The sequence below is a fragment of the Rhinoraja longicauda genome, chromosome 15, assembly GCF_053455715.1.
Source record: "Rhinoraja longicauda isolate Sanriku21f chromosome 15, sRhiLon1.1, whole genome shotgun sequence".
NCBI lineage: Eukaryota > Metazoa > Chordata > Chondrichthyes > Rajiformes > Arhynchobatidae > Rhinoraja > Rhinoraja longicauda.
The window spans coordinates 30,177,905-30,198,384 of record NC_135967.1 but is presented as its reverse complement, the minus strand read 5'-3'; the positions used below and the strand labels follow the sequence as shown (position 1 = coordinate 30,198,384).

General features: G+C 42.2%; 1 protein-coding gene across 8 annotated transcripts in view; it reads left to right on the top strand.

Moving 5' to 3' along the window:
* Window positions 1-20,480, top strand: part of LOC144600609 (BCL-6 corepressor-like protein 1) — a 185,991-nt gene that overhangs the window by 110,542 nt on the left and 54,969 nt on the right. For 7 of the 8 annotated variants that reach the window (XM_078412395.1, XM_078412396.1, XM_078412397.1 and 4 more), the window contains one exon: window positions 18,590-18,677. The exons of the other annotated variant lie outside the window; for it this stretch is intronic. In XM_078412395.1, the coding sequence (XP_078268521.1) occupies window positions 18,590-18,677 (88 nt within the window). The remainder of the gene's footprint in view (window positions 1-18,589; window positions 18,678-20,480) is intronic. 8 annotated transcript variants of the gene reach the window in all.

Sequence of the window (20,480 nt, the reverse complement as noted above, 5' to 3'; positions counted from 1 at the left end):
CAGAGACAGTACAAGTTTGCAGGGATTGGTTGAAAATGTCTGTGTATACTGACCGGTGCCAGTTGTTTGGCACAGAGCTTGAGGGTAGAGGGGGAAACATTGTCCGGTCCTGGTGATTTCCGGCTTTTCTGTTTTCTGAATAGCCTCTCCACCTCCTCAATTTCTATTGTTGGAGATCAAGTGGCCAGACTGATGTTGTGCAGCAAGGAGGGGGTGTGTAGTGGACGAGGGCCCAGTCTTTGCAGACTGGAGTCAGGCTGTGAGTAGGTGTGAAGTGATGATTGGGGGAGGGGGGAACGGGGTCCCAGGGTTATGTTTCTGTTTCTCGAACCTGCAGTAGAACTCATTCAGGTCGTTGGTCAGCTGACGATTGTACAAGGAGCAGGGGGTTTTCCTCTTGTAGCTGGTGATTTCTTGCAAGCCCTTCCAAACTGAAGAAGAGAACTTGCTCCTCAGCTTCTCAGAGTACCATTCCTTGGTAGCTCTGATTCCTCTTCTCAGCTTGTACTTGGCCTGCCTGTAGAGGGCGTGCAGCGTAGGTTTACTAGGTTAATTCCCGGAATGGCGGGACTGTCATATGTTGAAAGACTGGAGCGACTAGGCTTGTATACACTGGAATTTAGAAGGATGAGAGGAGATCTTATCGAAACGTATAAGATTATTAAGGGGTTGGACACGTTAGAGGCAGGAAACATGTTCCCAATGTTGGGGGAGTCCAGAACAAGGGGCCACAGTTTAAGAATAAGGGGTAGGCCATTTAGAACTGAGATGAGGAAAAACTTTTTCAGTCAGAGAGTTGTAAGTTAATAAGTGATAGGAGAGTTGAGAATCAGAGAGTTGTGAATCTGTAGAATTCTCTGCCTCAGAAGGCAGTGGAGGCCAATTCTCTGAATGCATTCAAGAGAGAGCTAGATAGAGCTCTTAAGGATAGCGGAGTCAGGGGGTATGGGGAGAAGGCAGGAACGGGGTACTGATTGAGAATGATCAGCCATGATCACATTGAATGGCGGTGCTGGCTCGAAGGGCCGAATGGCCTCCTCCTGCACCTATTGTCTATTGTCTATTGTCTGCATCCCCGCTCCTGTAGGCCTCATCTTTGGACTGGAGATCTGTCTTGAGTTCTGCTGTGAACCAGGGTTTGTCGTTGTTGAACCAGATCCGGGTTTTAGTGGGAATGCAACTGTCCTCGCAAAAGCTGACATAAGATGTTACAATGTCTGTGTACTCATCGAGGCTTGTGATTGCTTCCCTGAACACATTCCAATCAGTGCAGTCAAAATAGGTCTGTAATTTTTCAATGCCCTCGCTTGTCCACCTTTTCGTTGTTCTGACCACAGGCTTAGCAGATTTTAGTTTCTGCCTTTAGGTCGGAATAAGGTGAACTAAACCTTAGAGAGACCCAGAGCCGCCCGGGGAACAGAGCGATATGCGTTCTTGATTGAAGTGTAACAGTGATCAAGTGTTCTCTCCCCTCTGGTGACCCAGGTAACATGAGGTCTGCACTTTGGGAGCTCACGACTGAGGTTAGCCTTGTTAAAGTCCCCCAAAACAATGATCATGGAGTCCGGGAAATCACTCTCTACCCTCAATACCTGGTCAGCAAGTTGAGTTTGCACCTCACGTTTGCAGGCTTGGGGAGGGGATGTAAACTCCAGTGAGAATGAAAGAGGTAAATTCCCTTGGAGAATAAAAGAGTTTGCAGTTTAGAAACATAGAAACATAGAAAATAGGTGCAGGAGGAGGCCATTTGGCCCTTCGAGCCAGCTCCACCATTCATTGTGATCATGGCTCAGACCTCCCAACCCATCCGAATTTGGCAGAAAGTTTAATCTTTCGTATTTAATTTCCGCCATTCCGATTTCGCCTCACATTTTTCTGCAAAACACATGCCTTGCCCTGCCCCTCGCCCCGCCCCTCCGCTCGCCTCGCCTCGCTGCTCACCGCTAGCCCGGCCTCGCCGCTGGCCCGGCCTCGCCTCGCCGCTGGCCCATCCTCGCCTCGCCGCTGGCCCGGCCTCGCCTCGCCGCTGGCCCGTCCTCGCCTCGCCGCTGGCCCGTCATCGCCTCGCCGCTGGCCCGTCCTCGCCTCGCTGCTGGCCCGTCCTCGCCTCGCCGCTGGCCCGTCCTCGCCTCGCCGCTGGCCCGTCCTCGCCTCGCCGCTGGCCCGTCTTCGCCTCGCCGCTGGCCCGTCCTCGCCTCGCCGCTGGCCCGGCCTCGCCTCGCCGCTTGCCCGGCCTCGCCTCGCCGCTGGCCCGGCCTCGCCTCGCCGCTGGCCCGTCCTCGCCTCGCCGCTGGCCCGTCCTCGCCTCGCCGCTGGCCCGTCCTCGCCTCGCCGCTGGCCCGTCCTCGCCTCGCCGCTGGCCCGTCCTCGCCTCGCCGCTGGCCCGGCCTCGCTTCGCCGCTGGCCCGGCCTCGCTGCTCACCGCTGGCCCGGCCTCGCCTCGCCGCTGGCCCGGCCTCGCCTCGCCGCTGGCCCGGCCTCGCCTCGCCGCTGGCCCGGCCTCGCCTCGCCGCTGGCCCGGCCTCGCCTCGCCGCTGGCCCGGCCTCGCCTCGCCGCTGGCCCGGCCTCGCCTCGCCGCTGGCCCGTCCTCGCCTCGCCGCTGGCCCGGCCTCGCCTCGCCGCTGGCCCGGCCTCGCCGCTCACCGCTGGCCCGTCCTCGCCTCGCCGCTGGCCCGTCCTCGCCTCGCCGCTGGCCCGGCCTCGCCGCTCACCGCTGGCCCGTCCTCGCCTCGCCACTGGCCCGTCCTCGCCTAGCCACTGGCCAGGCCTCGCCTCGTTGCTGCCCCGGCCTCGCTGCGTAGCGTGAGGCCCGTTGATATTGAGAGGGGATGGGGTGGGGGTTTGGGGAGAGTGGGGGTCGGGGGGGAGTGTGGGTCGGGGGGGTGGGGGGGCAGAGGAATGGAGGGGGAGGGTAGGGGTGGGGGAGGAGGGGGAGTGGAGGTGCTGGGAAAGGGGGGGGGGGGTAAGGGGGAGGGGTGGGGGTATAGTGGAAGTGGGTGGGGGAGGGGAATGGGGGGACACAGACCGTAGTGATTTGCTGTTGAAGACCACTGGAGCAAGTATGTCTTCAATGAAATTAGGAAATGTTGGGAGGTCTGATGGCTGATCATCTACAATCAATAACCTGTGCCTGCCTTCTCCCCATATCCCTTGATTCCACTAGCCCCTAGAGCTCTATCTAACTCTCTTTTAAATTCATCCAGTGAATTGGCCTCCACTGCCGTCTGTGGTAGAGAATTCCACAAATTCACAACTACCTGGGTGAAAAACTTTCTTCTCACCTCAGTTTTAAATGGCCTCCCCTTTATTCTTAGACTGTGTCCCCTGGTTCTGGACACCCCCAACATTGGGAACATTTTTCCTGCATCTAGCTTGTCTAGTCCTTTTATATTTTTATACGTCTCTATAAGATCCCCTCTCATCCTTCTAAACTCCAGTGAATACAAGCCCAGTCTTTCCAATCTTTCCTCATATGACAGTCCCTCCATCCCAGGAATTAACCTTGTGAACCTACGTTGCACTGCCTCAATAGCAAGGACGTCCTTCCTCAAATTAGGAGACCAAAACTGCACACAATACTCCAGATGTGGTATAGGACCAGGGCCCTATACAACTGCAGAAGGACTTCTTTGCTCATGTCCTCAAATCCTCTCGTTATGAAGGCCAACATACCATTAGCTTTCCTCACTGCATTCTGTACCTGCACGTTTATAAAGAAAGATTCTAGATTGGGGGAACAGAAGTTAGATTGGGGGAACTGAAGTTAGGGGAATTGCTGGCAAGGTCGCCTTTATGCCATCTGAACTTGGTGACTTGGTGGTCTATTCAGTTGCCAGACTTCTGTACCTAGCTATCTGTGCATACACTGCGAATGTGCATGCCGTGTCCATTTTCAAATGTATATTTCGTTATGGCATAGAAAGTTATTCTCATGAAATCCATGCACACACTCAAAGCAATCCCATCATCCCTCTTTGTTTCCCTGCAATCTATAATCTCACTTGCGCAATAACACACCTCTGCTTCTCTCACCCGTCACCCCAACAGGTATAATTTACAGTAACCAGATGCTCTACACATGAGCACATTCTGGGGATGTGAAAAGAAACCGGAACACCTAGAGGAAACCCATATTGTCACTCCACAAAGACAGCCCCACTGTTTCAAAAACTCCGCTGCCCCTTGCATGTCACTTCAACAGTGTTGTGCTGATAACCAGCGTTTGTGAGTGGATAATTGAAGGGATCTGGTATGGTCATGGTGGCCGTACCTTAATCACAACGGCTTACTATCCTACCTCAATATTTTCATTCATTACCTCTCACGCTGCAACTGTCTCCTTCCTTACCAATGTGATTGAATGTTGCCCTTGTGCAATATATCATACCCATTCACCCCTGCCATCATGATTGTTCCTTTACCCTACCCCACTTTGATTGTCTCTCTAGCCATCCCTTGTCAAAAGAATGCAAATGCAATGCTAGCATTTATTTCGAGAGGGCTTGTATACAAAATCAGGTATGTAATGCTGAGGCTCTATAAAGGCGCTGGTCAGGCAGCATTTGGAATATTGTGAGCAATTTTGGGCACCACATCTTGGGAAGGATGTGCTGACTCTGGAGAGGGCCCAGAGGAGGTTTACAAGAATGATCCCAGGAATGAGTTGGTTACTACATGATGAGTGTTTGACAACACTGGGCCTATATTCGCTGGAGTTTAGATGAATGAGGGGGGACCTCATTAAAATGCACAGAATAGTGAAAGGCTTGGATAGAGTGGATGTGGAGAGGATGTTTCCACTAATGGGAGAGTCTAGGACTCGAGGTCATAGCCTCAGCATTAAAGGACATTCTTTTAGGAAGATGAGGAATTTCTTTAGTCAGAGGGTGGTGAATCTGTAAAATTCTTTGCCACATAAGGCTGTGGAGGCCGTCATTGGATATATTTAAGGCAGAGATAGATAGATTCTTGATTAGTACAGGTGTCAGTGGCGATGGGGAGCAGGCAGGAGAATGGGGTTTGGAGGGAGAGATAGATCAGCCATGATTGAATGGCGGAGTGGACTTGATGGGCCGAATGGCCTACTTTGTTCCTATCACTTATGATCTTATGATCTTGACCAAACTAATCTATAGTTCAAATGTTTTGTTCCATCAGTTTTGGGCCTTGTGTGGGTTAGAATACATTATGGATTTAGTAGACTTTATTCTACAAATAATGTTTAGAGCAAAAAGAACACTTCCTGGCTTGTATCCAAGGTTTGTTTTCAGTGAGGGAGAGCAGGTGTCCGCAGAGGAAAAAAAGAGGGTAAGGACAAATCTGAAAAACAGATGTGTGACTGTTAAAGGGGTTAATTTATGGAATAGTTGCAACGATGAATTAAAAGAGTGTAGTAATATGTGTAAATTCAAGAAAGTTCAAAAATATTATATTTGAAAGATCGAAAATATGTGACCACACTGAGAAATGACAGACATGATGTTTCTTGATTATAATTGTGTTTCTTTCTATGTTGTTTATCTGCTTCTGACTTATGATGTTGTGTTTTTTAAATTATATTTTGTTGTTTCACTGCTATTTTGGCTAGTTGGGGTAATGCTTTGTTAAGTGTTAAGGGTAGGCACAATAAGCTTTGGCTTCTGCCTACACCTTTTTTTTCGGTCAGAGAATATGTGTGATTATATTGTTTTATTTTTGATATAATGATTTTGTACTATTTAACTTTCACAACTGTATGGTCAATCTGTTGTATTGACTGGAAAAATAAATAAATAAATAAATAGAATATATTACTGTCAGGCAGCCTTAAAAAAGATTAGCAGTTTAGCATTGCTTTGAAGACATGACTTTTAGCCCAAGGTCATAATCTTATAAATACAAAATAGTATTCAAGACAGTGGTCAAGTCAAATTTATTGTCCTACTAGACCAATTGGACCCATTGGGCCCAAACCTCTCCTGCATTGGTGCAACACCCTCTCCCTCCCCCCTTCCTCCCCCCCCCCCCCCCCCCCCCCCCACTCCATCCCCCTCAACCTCACCTTATCTTTCTCTCCCTCCCTAGGGGATAGATTTAAACTTAAAAATGTGAATAACTTTAAAAATATAACACCGATTTCATTTAAACTTCTTCCATAAGCATCAAAGGGCCGACACTATCGTGTACCACTAAAATTGTCGCGCTATCGTGTACTGTTTTGCCTGTAGTTCAGGAACAAACAAACAAACAAATGAGAGTTTCAGTATATAGATGCATGGGAAAGGTGAGGTACTGGTACAATGAAAATGGTGCTTGCAACAGCATCACAAGATAGTCAACGCACAAAAACATAAATTCTACAAGATAGTGAAAAGGGAAAGACTGCAAAAAAGAATACATTAGTGCAAAATGCAATTAGAAATCAAGGCCATGGTAATACATAAGGTGGTCTGCAGTGTCCATTGCCGAGGTAGGACTAAGGTTGTGCAGTTTGGTTCAAGAACCTGAAGGTTGTAGAAAAGTAGTTGTTTCTGAACCTGATGTTGGATTTCAAGCTTCTACCTGATGGCAGCAGTGAGAAGAGGGTTTTACCCAATGGTGGGATCCTTGATGATAGATGTTACCTTCTTGAGGCAGCACATCATTTGATGGTGGCATGTGCCCATTTGCTTTTTCTGATTGCAAAGGAGTCGATATATTTTTAGTAATCACTATTATTTTAATATCTTGGATAAGCTTTTACAACTTGTTTCCATCTATTGATGCAACTACAGACTTTTGCAATCCTTTTTGTGGATTTGCCATACCCGGCCATGGTAATTTCCACAGTATATATTTAGAAATTAGACTATTCATTGACATGCTGTCTCTTTAAACACAAGAAAACAGAAATACAATGTGTGGAATGCAAGACAAAATGAGTTAATGTTTCAGGTCTTAGCAGATCTGTTAACTCAAGGTTTCAAGGTCAGTTTATTGTTACATGTACCAATTAAGTTACAGTGAAATTTGAGTTTCCATACAGCCATACTAAGTGAAAAGCAACAACACACACAGCCACATAAAATAAAAATTAACATAAACCTCCACCACAGTGGCTCCCCACATTCCTCATTGTGATGGAAGATAATAATGTCCAATCTTCTCCCTCTTTATTCTCCCACGGTCGGGGCCACCAAAGCTCCCGCCGCCGGCGATCCAAAGCCCTCGCGTCGGGGTGATCGAAACTCCCTCGTCGAGAGGGTTGAAACTCTCCACGGCTTGGAGCTCCCGAATTGATCTTTAACCAGGGACTGCGGGCTCCACGATGTTAAAGTCCTCAGGCCTGCGGTTGGAGCTCCCCAGCAAAGGGATCGCAAGCTCTACGATGGTAAGTCTGCGCCGTGCCCGCGGTTGAAGCGCCAGGTCAGTCTCCAGGAAAGGCTGCGCCACTCCATGATGTTAGGCCACAATGGGGACGGAGATATGATACGGATCAAAATCGCATCTCCGTTAAGGTAAGAGATTAAAAAAGGTTTCCCCCACCCCCCCCACCCCCCACATGAAACAAACCAAGGAATGCTAAAACATACACTTTAACACGTACTTAAAATAACAAAAGTAGAAGGACAAACAGTCTACAAATGCTGATTGACTGGTGATTATTTACAACAGTTTCTGAGTCTCTTCACTTGTATCGGTGTTCATCCAGCTGGCTTATCGTGCAAAATTAGTTGCATCTATTCTTTATTTCCAAGATTCCTGCTTTCTTGTTCCAATGAAAGTTATATCTAATTTTAATCATCGAGCGATTATTGTTGAAAAGCTACAGGTGTTTCTCAATTTAGTTTTTCTGGTTGTTTTCTAAGTTTTCACTTTAACATTGTGTACTCTTCAGGGTACACGTCCATGATATATGAATCTGCATACCACTTTCGACCAATGGGAATATACTGTATCAAAATACCCATTATGCCTTTAGGCCAGGCTTTTCAAGTCATGCATGTTTACCTAACGAAACATAATCCTTTCAGAAATCAAGGAACACTCGTATGGAGTTTAATTATTCTGTGATCTGAGTTAGAAGTTTGGATTTATGAGGAGGCAAGTGAAGAATATGTTATAACCATGCTATGACCCGAAAGAATGTTATTTTCTCAATAATCATAAATACATATTATGTAAAAAAAGTCAATACATTAGGAGATGAAAATGCAACTCTACAAAGATAATTTTGTTATCTTTATGCAACCAGAAATGTAAGGCACGGAACAAATTAGACAAACACTCTTTTCAGATTGGAAGTTGTTTTTAGAGTAAAATGCTCTAAATCTGTTGTTTGGTTGTAATAAGAACTTATTTGTTTGGCTAATACTTTAGGTTGTTGAATTGACTGCTGAATTGTGCGCATCTTTCTACTGTGAAAGTACATGCATCTTTCATATCATTGCATTAAAAGGGGTTTGATTTGTTCAAATAGAGATGTTAAGCAACTCTTTCAACAATGCAGCGGTAGAGTTGCTGCCTTGCAGCACCGGAGACCCAGGTTCGATCCCGACTATGGGTGCTGTCTGTACAGAGTTTGTACATTCCCCCTGTGACCTGCGTGGGTTTTCTCTGAGATCTTTGGTTTCCTCCCATACTCCAAAGGTTTGTAGGTTAATTGGCTTGGTATAAGTGTAAATTGTCCTATGTGTGCAGAATAGTGCTAATGTGCGGGGATCGCTGGTTGGTGCGGACTTGGTGGTCCGAAGGTCCTGTTTTCGCGCAGTATCTCTAAACTAAACTAAGCAGAAAATCACAATTAAAGTGAACTTTTCTCAGCTAAATTTATAAAATATGAAGGGCTTCTATGATCTAGGATATCAAACACCACTTGTTTAGTTAGCTTGAGGTAGAAAATGTATTGCGATCACATGCACAAATCCATCTATTTGACCTAGTGCTGAATGTTGGTTCTTTTTCTCCTCTTCAACAGCTGCTGGCAAAAGCTGATCCCACATTATTAGCAGGTTGTGAGGCATACGTTATCATTCATGGATTTGAAGATTAGCTGCATTGAGTGTTACAAGGCCCTGCCAGAATGTTCTTGGCAGCAACATCACTGTTTTAGAAAGTTGAAAGGGACTGAGGGAATGATATTGAAGATGGTGGCAAGGCTCTCATGTCAGGACATTCTGCTCTAGTGGTAAGCCTCAGAGCAGCCAAGAACTAGGTTGTGAAAGGACAGCCTTATTTTCAGTTAGTCACTTTTGATTAGGTTTGCTGGCACTGAATGTCAAAAATGCTGTTACATACTCAGAGATTGAACTCCCTTCTGGTTGCAAATATTGCAAGGCAAATGTTGATTTCTCGGGTGATGATCAGAGGTAACCTGCAACACGTGAAACCTGTATTTGAAAATCCTTGCTCTACCTACTATTGCTCCCTATCAAGATGAATTTCACTTTTCCTTGAGTAGAGAATGATGGGACGATATGTTGCAAATTAAAAATACTGTGATGTATCCTACCCCGGGGGAAGGAGGTAAGGAACAGCAATAATACCACCATGACCTTCGCTGCCTCCGGCAATGTGACTTTTCTTCACCTGGTCTGTAACTGCGCCACACTTCCACAGCAATTCTGTCTATTCAGTTGTTCATCCAATTGTTGAGGTGCAATTGAAAAAGCTGTTGTGACAATGCTCAGTATGAAGGGACCATCACCTGTTAATCCTCCATCAACTATCCTCGCCTCTACAAGTTTCCATGCACTCCCAGCCAAATCTCATTCTTTTGATGGTACTGAAGATTGAGAGAAACTATCACCAAACTGTCACTTTAGCAGAAACAGGATTGGCCTGAAATGTGGAAAAATGGACAAAAATATAATTTCTCTATTGACTCTGTCTTGGCTTCAGGAACAGTAATGAGAATCAGAACATCTACTCATCTAACCCAATTACAAACAAACCAGCAAGCATTTGCTGATTCCTTTAAATTTTACATGCGATGTGCGGGTTTGAGTCATTATTGATGCTAAATGTTATATTTTCTGCACAAATTGAAGACGTAACATTGGTTACTGTTGAGATGCTCTTTTCCACTGTCAAATGGTTTTTGCATAAACATGAAGGCACCATCAAATCACTTTGCATACTCAAAACATATATCCTTCTAAATATGACAGATCAGCAATAGTCCCATTACAAATCTGCAAGCTGGGTACTGCACAGAAAATTTAAAGCAATAAACCTACAGCATTACATTTTAGTGCAAAAGAATGTAATGAGCTTTCTCCTTTTTTAAATTTGGAGCAGTAATAATACATTCCTCAGATGCAAACAAGGACAATTAATATTATAAAGACTTTATTGTATTGTTTGTGAAATCTTTAAAAGCAGAACTTGAGTGTAGTGTATTTCTTTTTACTGTAATTATAAATTTGCAGCTTCTGTGATTAATCAAATGTAACATCCTTCAAAATGCATAGCGAACCAATTCTAGCAAGATTCAGTACAAAATATTTCAGTAACTAGTAACCATTAATCTTGTGGCATAACCATTAATCTTGTAACCTTGTCATAGTACAATGATGCATAGGGTTAAGGGGAATGCATACATCTGCATTTGCAGCGATCACAAACAAGTCCGAAGAAATCCAGGTATTTCATAGAAAGATAGCAGTGTTGATAAAAGCAAGTTGTAAAAACTTCTACAAGATATTCAAATAATAGTGATTACTAAAAGTATATCGACTCCTTTGCAATCAGGGAGAGCAAATATTACAGTGAAATAGAAAAAAGAATAAAAATTTTAAATACTTTGGTGTCGGTCATGTTAGAAAATACAAACTTTCTAGAAATTGTGGGGAATCAAGAGCCCAGTGGAATGAGAAACTAGTATTAATAAAGAAATGGCACTAAAGGAAATAAGGAGCATTAAAGCTGACTTCTATGATCAAAGTACATAGAGATAATGGATTTATTTTGATATTCTAGAACTGATGAGACTTAGATTTATTTGGTCCTCGTGAATTAGAAGGCAGCAAATGGAACTGACATACGAGAAAGCAATGAGAGAAAAAAATGGAAACTAGAAGCTAGTTAACCAAATATCAACAAATGTTGCAGTCTCTTTTTGGTAGTTAAAGCACTAATCCTAAGCACATTGTGGATTTCTGCAGTTGTACAGGGCCCTAGTGAGACCGCACCTGGAGTACTGTGTGCAGTTTTGGTCTCCAAATTTGAGGAAGGATATTCTTGCTATTGAGGGCATGCAGCGTAGGTTTACTAGGTTAATTCCCGGAATGGCGGGACTGTCATATGTTGAAAGACTGGAGCGACTAGCGACGGGAATTTAGAAGGATGCGAGGAGATCTTATCGAAACGTATAAGATTATTACGGGGTTGGACACGTTAGAGGCAGGAAACATGTTCCCAATGTTGGGGGAGTCCAGAACAAGGGCCACAGTTTAAGAATAAGGGGTAGGCCATTTAGAACTGAGATGAGGAAAAACTTTTTCAGTCAGAGTTGTGAATCTGTGGAATTCTCTGCCTCAGAAGGCAGTGGAGGCCAATTCTCTGAATGCATTCAAGAGAGAGCTAGGTAGAGCTCTTAAGGATGGAGTCAGGGGGTATGGAGAGAAGGCAGGTACAGGCTACTGAGCTGGATGATCAGCCATGATCATATTGAATGGCGGTGCAGGCTCGAAGGGCCGAATGGCCTACTCCTGCACCTATTTTCTATGTTTCTAAGAACGGGGTACTGATTGAGAATGATCAGCCATGATCACATTGAATGGCGGTGCTGGCTCAAAGAGCCGAATGGCCTCCTCCTGCACCTATTGTCTATTGTCTATTCTGTTAGTATAACTTTATGATTTTGAAATCATGTTTTACAAATCTTGTAATTTTTAGAAGGTATAAGTAGTGGAATTGGTAATGTAAAATTTGTAGATTTAGTTTATTCAGATGTTCAAATTGCTTCTAATTTTGTGTAAACCACACATGGCATAATAAGCGAGTATTCACCCCATCAAATAAGCGTTTGCTCTTTGTACAGCGATGCAGTCAATCCCAAGTATATGAATAAGGATTGCAGATTGCCTAACAGACAGAAAATCTGGAATAGTAATAAAAATGTAATTTCTATAAACATATAACATAAAGAGTACTGGGGCATCTGTCATTTATAATACAGGGGACTGAATATAACGTATTCAAGTTTTCAGTTGAAATTTGGATGGATGCATAAACTATGAAGGAGTCCTAGTATTTAAAAGGAGATAATAGGCCGGGTAAGTAAGTGTGCAAAGGCATGGCATATGGAATATAATTGAAGGAGATATGCACATTTATTTTTGTCGGAAAAATAAAATTGATTCTAAAATGATTCTAAAATTCTAAAATCACAATGAAGGTACAGATCGCGATTAGATGTGCAAATGGTATCATAATATCCTTCATAAAGCTATGAAGTTAAACATGAAGTTAAAGAATAAAATATTTTATTGCAATCATATAAGGTGTTGAGTAAAATCACATCTAAAGTATTATGTCCAGTTTTCAGAACATAAAAATATACAAGCATATAAATAGAAATTAATATGTACTTAAAAAAATAAAAATAAACATTTAAGAAATAAAAATAGAGTAGGCAATCCAGTGCTTCCAGCCTTCTGTGCAATTCATTATAGTCATGGCTGATCTTCTACTAGCCATTTTCTGGTACCGTCCGCATATCCCTTGATTCTCTCAATTCGCTGAAAAAGGTTTTAAGCGATCACAACATTTCAGCCTTAATGGTTGAAAATTCCAAAATGTCACCACCATCTGAAGAAATTTCTCCCCAACTCAAGCCTCACATGGCTTATTTTTTATTCTGTACCCTATGGTTCAATGCTCTTCAGCCAGGTGAAACATCTTCCCAGTATGTAGCCCATCAAGCTCTTTGAGAATTTTGTGTTTCAAAGACATCTCTCATTCATCTATGCTTTAAAAAGTATAGTCCCAATTTTGATTGTACCTTGCTTTTAAGTAGTTTCAACAAATGGTCACTGTATTGATGTCTGGGATGAGGGGACTGAATCAGCTAGCCACGTTTTCCTTTGAGCTATTTTTTTGTTAAATGGGAGTGATATGTATGAAATTGGAATGGAGTTTGAGAAAGGTGGGTTAGGGTGAGGGTTAGGACTCTGCAATGGACGTGAATGAATTTGCCACAGTCGTAACATAGAAACATAGAAACATAGAAAATAGGTGCAGGAGTAGGCCATTCGACCCTTCGAGCCTGCACCGCCATTCAATATGATCATGGCCGATCATCCAGCTCAGTAACCTGTACCTGCCTTCTCTCCATACCCCCTGATCCCTTTAGCCACAAGGGCCACATCTAACTCCCTCTTAAATATAGCCAATGAACTGGCCTCAACTACCTTCTGTGTAAACCCAGTCTTTCTTCATATGAAAGTCATCCTCAGGAACTACTCCAGAATCTAAAGAGTTTTGAAAATTTTTCACTAATGCATCCACTATTTCTGAGGCTACTTCCTTAAGCACTCTGGGATGCAGCCTATCTGGCCCTGGGGATTTATCGGCCTTTAATCCATTTAATTTACCTAACACCACTTCCCGACTAACCTGGATTACCCTCAGTTCCTCCATCTCGTTAGACCCCCGGTCCCCTGCTATTTCCGGCAGATTGTTTACGTCTTCCCTAGTGAAGACAGAACCAAAGTAGTTGTTCAATTGGTCTGCCATCTCCTTGTTCCCTATGATCAATTCACCTGTTTCCGACTGCAAGGGACCTACATTTGTCTTAACTAGTCTTTTTCTCTTCACATATCTATAAAAGCTTTTGTAGTCAGTTTTTATGTTCCCTGACAGTTTTCTCTCATAATCTATTTTCCCTTTCCTAATTAAGCCCTTTGTCCTCCTCTGCTGGACTCTGAATTTCTCCCAGTCCTCTGGTATGATACTTTTTCTGGCTAATTTATATGCTTCATCTTTTGTTTTAATACTATCCCTGATTTCCCTTGTTAGCCACGGATGCACTACCTTTCCTGGTTTGTTCTTTTGCCAAACTGGGATGAACAATTGTTGTAGTTCATCCATGCAATCTTTAAATGCCTTCCATTGCATGTCCACCGTCAACCCTTTAAGTATAAATTGCCAGTATATCTTGGACAATTCACGTCTCATACCCTCAAAGTTACCTTTCTTTAAGTTCAGAACAGTTGTTTCTGAATTGACTTTGTCACTCTCCATCCTAATGAAGAACTCCACCATATTATGGTCACTTTTGCCCAAGGGGCCTCGCACAACAAGACTGCTAACTAACCCTTCCTCATTACTCAATACCCAGTCTAGAATGGCCTGCTCTCTCGTTGGTTCCTCGACATGTTGGTTTAGAAAACCATCTCGCAAACATTCCAAGAAATCCTCTTCCTCAGCACCCCTGCCAATTTGGTTCACCCAATCTATATGTCAACCATCAGTAAAGCCAATGAACTGATTGTGTACTTTGGAAGAGGAAAGATGAGGACCTACAATCCCGTTTATATCAACGGGATGATAGTGGAGAGAGTCAAAAACGTCAAATTTCTGGATGTGCATATTTCTGAAGATCTTTCCTGGACCCAGCACAATGATGCAATTATAAATAAAGCACATCAACGTTTCTACTTCCTGAGAAGATTACGGGGATTCAGTATGTCAGAGAGGATTCTCTTGAACTTCTACAAGTGTACAGTAGAGAGTACATTGACTGGTTGCATCATGGCCTGGTTCAGCAACTTAAACGCCCGGGAGCTGAAAAGACTGCAAAAAGTTGTGAACACTGCCCAGTCCATCATTGGCTCTGACCCCCCCACCATCGAAGGGATTTATTGGAGTCGCTGCCTCCAAAAGGCTGCCAGCATCATCAGAGACCCACACCATCTTGGCCACACATTTCACCCCTGCCATCGGGAACAAGGTACAGGAGCCTGAAAACTCTTAACATCCAGGTTCAGGAACATCTTCGTCCCTACAGCCATCAGGTTATTAAACACTACAGCCTCAAATATGCTCTGAACTTCAATAGACATTATTATATTATTATTATTATTATTATTGCACTACTGTTGTTTGTTTTTTGAGTATGTGTGTGTATGTATATGTATATATTATACATAATGTGTGTGCGTGGATATATATGTGTACATACAGTATATATGTATGTGGATATATACAAATATATCCGCATATATACAAGATGACAGTTTTAGTTTTATATATATATATAATATATATATATATATATAAGATTACTAAACCTCTCATCTTGTATATATGTGGATATATATATATATATATATGTATGTGTGTAGTTATATATACACACTGAACTTTTTTCCCCCTCGTTTATCACATTGTTTACAGTGTACTATGTTTACATATTCTGTTGTCATGCAAGAGTAAGAATTTCATTGTTTTATCTGGGACACAAGACAATCAAACACTCTTGACTGTTTTCCCTGGTTTAGTATCTAGAATTAGAAGCATAATCACATTAAGGAATTATTCATTTAGAACTGAGGTTAAATAATTTTTTTTGTTCAATAAGTTGCAAATATTTGACACCTAGATTAAAACAATATTCAATATTTAATTAATTTTATTTAACATTGTACTTAAATATGTTTGGGTACTAAATAAATCAAGGATTAAAGAGAACAGGGTGTGAAGTGATGTTAAATAAGTCATAATATTATTGAATGATACAGCAAACTGAGTGATCCATTTATGCTTCTGTTCTGTTCTTAAAGCACAAGGAGAGGAGGAGAACTTGTTTGTGACTATTTCTGAGTGAATCCTGCCACTCCAGAAATTAGATTAGGCAATTCAGGCTACAATTTCACTTTGGTACGTAGATTGGAAAGTAGATCAAGTTGTTCCAAGGAAAGCCATTGTTGGTCGTTCTCGGAACAATCAAGTTTTTTAGTGTTTGGTGTCATTTAAAGTAGGCCATCTGCACCTGGTTCCAGTCCAAAGTTGGAAATTTGATTTATTCACCAGATTTGATTTAATCTTTGAATTTCAGTACCTCTCCTCTACCGCACTCTCATTATGTCGTTGCCCCCCATGATTAACGAGATCTTATTCTCCACCCCCCACTTCTTCCAACTGCTTTAGCATTCCCCGGGCATCCCCATTTGCCTCAGTCCACTTTATAAACTTTATTTTTGTTCATGTGTTACATAGCATGCTAAGGAAAATACATAATGACCATTCAGTCGTGCCAAGGCTTGAACTCAAATTGTGACTGAATTTCACAATTTCCCCTTGACAAAACTTTCAACATTGAAGACTTCAAGGCCGCTATTCTCTCATGTCCATCCCTTCTGTATGGTAGCATTAATAAAGAACTTTTCAGGGAAAGAAAAGGGAAAGAAAATAATTCTCCCAGATTTCTCAGCCAGTGGAGATAAGTTGGGCTTGCCAATTTTGCATGCTTTCTAATTTTGATTGTTTCCTTAGATCAGTTCCTTTCTGATGCTCAGCTAGAATATTTGAATAAGATGTAACACATGTGCCATCAGAGATATCTTTCAAATTCATGGTCGGGGCGGTGCCCTGGGGAGGTGGATTGTCCCCTCATTTCACTGGGATGAGTAGGTTTTACAGAAACCTTTGGAGCTTTTCAGTTAGGTTACCATCCAGGAGATGGAAGCCACAGTCAAATCATCTTTTATTTCCAGTAATGTCATTTTTTTCATATTTCTGCCATCTGTAGGGCTATCTTTAAAAAAATACTATTGACAAAATATGGTGGACAATTAAGAAACACAGTTATGGTTATATGAGTTTTGTTTTGGACGGGGGAATTGGAAGTGTTTGTGGTAGGAGTCTACACATGGTTCACTTTTGTTCGTGTATAACAAAGAGATTTAAGAAGTACTTTTAATAAAGAAGGTTATAAAAATACTTCCGAAAAGAAGCATCCCATAAAGATTAGGTTCTTCCTAAGGAGTTCCTGTAGAACACCAATACGCTTCTAGGTCCTCCTCCAAAACAGCACACTAAAGAACCATTGCCCTTGGATATGGTGTCCAATTGCATTCAATGGTTGTTTGGATGTCACATACTTAAAATGTTTTGGCACATGCATGGCCAGTGAACAGCAATTAAAAGGAAGTTATCTTACCTGTCCATTTACATGGTGTTCTGCACTTGAATCCTTTTTGCAGGTAAGTCCACATGTAAGATTTTAACTTGCTTCCCAACACCACTCCTTTGCTATTGTCTTGTCTTTGTGCGTCTCGCCTTGCTTGATTGAATCGACAGTCTTTTCCTCCACAGTTCTATTGAGATCAAGACAAATTAATAGAAGATGCAAATTAATATGGCTGTGTGATGTGATATGTTTTTGAACAAAAAATAGGAATAAAAATAATAAAACTAGGAGAAAGATAAATACTTAATGTAAATGTGAATAAAAAAGCGACCAGGCAAGTGAAATAAATTATTTCCTAATGAGGCAAGTGTTGGTGAATAAGACCACAAACATGATGAACAAATTATTCTATAAAACATTTTCAATTCCCTCCAGGTATTCTGAATTTCCCACCACATTCATTCATGGTTTGCAGTTATTATTTTTCCCATTCCATAACTTGTTTGTTGATGCATCATAATGGACTATCCTAAGGCCACCCTTTAGCCTCCTGGTCTCAAGAGAAAATATCCTGGTCTGTTCACTTTACAGGTTATGTTTATTCCTCTGTATAAAGCTCTGAATACACTGATATTGTAAAGACATTACAGAAAAAGGGAACATGCAACTTGGATTTACCAGGATGATAAGTATAAGAGGCCACATGTGTGAGGACTTGAAATGTTAGAACATTTTCCAAATGGAAAGGGAATACTGAGGAGATTTTAATAGAACATCTTAAAGGGGTTTTGCCAGAGTGAATAAGAGAAGACACTTTCTTGTTGTTACAGTGAGAATCATTTGTTTAAAATTGTCTTGAGAGGACAAATATCTACAAATAGAATGTTGGTTTCTGAAGAAGGGTTTCGACCCGAAACGTCACCCATTCCTTCTCTCCTGAGATGCTGCCTGACCTGCTGAGTTGCTCCAGCATTTTGTGAATAAATACCTTCGATTTGTGCCAGCATCTGCAGTTATTTTCTTACACTAAATGTTGGTTTCTTGCTCTGTTCATAAGCATTGGTAACTAATTTATATGATCAATGTTTGCCAGTCATTAAAGCAGATCAGGCAGGGCAGTGATGCAGAGGACAATATTTATATATGTATTTGAGTGAGATCAATGGAATTAGTTGTTTTTATTCTCTTTTTAAGTATTTTGAAGAAAATCAGTTCTGTCTTAAATCACTTAATTGTATTTATGCCTATGTTTGCAGGGATCATTACTGTCAACCAAGCCAGTTTTGTTTTGTTAGAAAGTGAAAAGGCTACAAGGGATTCAATAATGTTGACTTAGGAGTGAATACCTGCAGGCAAATGCAGCATTGATAGTAGCAACAATAGAGATGGTGTCTTCACCTAGCTGTGGCATCAGAAATGCTCTTGCTCTTGGATTAGCTATGAGCAAAGTCACAGGGGATCTGCTCGTAATAATTAATCATTCTTTTTAATAGGAGATCTTCACTCACAGATGCAGAATCCAGGAAAAGTGCTCCACAGCTTGTAGGGACGGAAGATACTTGTATTAACAACCACACTGAAGTAAGCGAGATTATCAGCTGATCCAAACACAGTGGAAGGCTTTTATTCTGTTTGGCCTTGATTTGATTCTAAATCTGAGAGGTGGGAGTGTACTTTTATTATTGTATGAGAAAATAGCCTATGGGACTGATCTTTATTCTTTAATCTGGATATAACGTTGCTAGATATTTTATTTAATTTATTTAATTCAATACTTTAGTAAAACTACAAAAAGCTTATATCCAAATGTTCGGAAATCCTGATTAAAAAAGAAATGCTGGAGGAACTCATTGGGTCAGGCAGTATCTGTGGAGGGAACTGGGAGAGATGACATTTTGGGTCGGAGCCCTTCTTCAGACTGATTGGGGTAGAGGAGAGAAATTTGGAAAAGAGAACGGGGAAAGGACAGCTGGCAAGTGATAGGTGGGGAGGGGTGGTTCTGATTGGTGGATGGGAGGAGCAAGTGACAGAGGCTGGAGGTGACAAGGAGATAAAAGGGTTTCAGATCAGGAAAGAGGAGGGAGAGTGAAATCGAAAGCCATATGGAGGTGGAAGAGGACAGAGGCGATTCGGAAGAGGGGAGATAAAAGTGAAATGTGAGACTCCAGGAAGAGAGACGAGCTTACAAAAGAGGGAAATGGAGCAGAGTGACAGGGATAGTGGGAGGAATGTGTGCACACCGGGGAATGGTTAGGACATCCTGTTGGTCCACCATCTGGCTCGAAATCATTAATAATAGTAATGTATCAATCCAGTCTCCCATTTTCAGAGCTGCTAAACTTGTAACTAATTTCTATGTATTGTTTATTTTACGCCATGTCTTTGTTCATTCACTGAAAAACTCACGGGGCTTCATTTTACATGCCCTCTTTCAACTCAATGTGTTCTGCTTTCCGTTCATTTTAAACTCATTGGGACCCTGTCTCCAGCGTTCCTTTTAAATTCACCATAGCCAGCTTTCCAGTGCACATTTTAAACGGTTCTCTTTAAACTCACCAGCGCCCAATTTCCAGCATTCCTTTTCATTTCACCAGGGCCTTGTTTCCTACGGTCTTCGTAAACTCAATGACGTTTCTCATGACTCCTTTCTACTCATTGGAAAATTTTACTCAATGTAAAGTTAAAAAGAAATAAGTATGGAGTGTGCTCTGCCACTGGATTCCATATGAAGTTCAGTGGTGGAGTTCATTGACAGATTTCGTGTTCAGTGTGGAACAGCACATTTGACCCATGTGTGAACATGTTGATCTCTCTCACCAAAACTTTCCTCTCTCTTCCTCTTCTACTTTGTTCCGCATGCCTTTCTATTCTACTCCTCCTTACTCACTCTTTTTCTGTCCTTCCATGTCTCTTTGTATTCATTCCACCTTTCAATCTGCTCCAGCACCCCAAACCACTTCATCTTCTTCTCTCTCCTCATTCCTCTTCAGGTTACCTGTTTTTTTTTCTTCCATTCTCAGCCTTTGATCAGTTATTTTGCCTTTTAGAGGTCTGAATAATGCTCTTGGCCATGTCTCCTTCATATCGACATGGGTGGCAAAACAAAATGAATAGGAATCTAGCAGCCTCCATCTCAATTCAAAATCAGATGTAAAAGAAGGCAGAGCAGCATCACAGGGCCAGAGAACTAGGGTCTTGTTTCACGGGGCAAGAGTGTGTAGACCTTCCTTGGGTTGTGGACTTATGGACACCCATACATATGAACAAGCTTCCATAATATTATTAAATTCTAAATTCTGATGTCTGCAAGTTCATTCATAGTCTTAAATGACATAACTAATTCTCTCTCCACTATCAGCAATTGTTCATTGGTTTTATGCACTT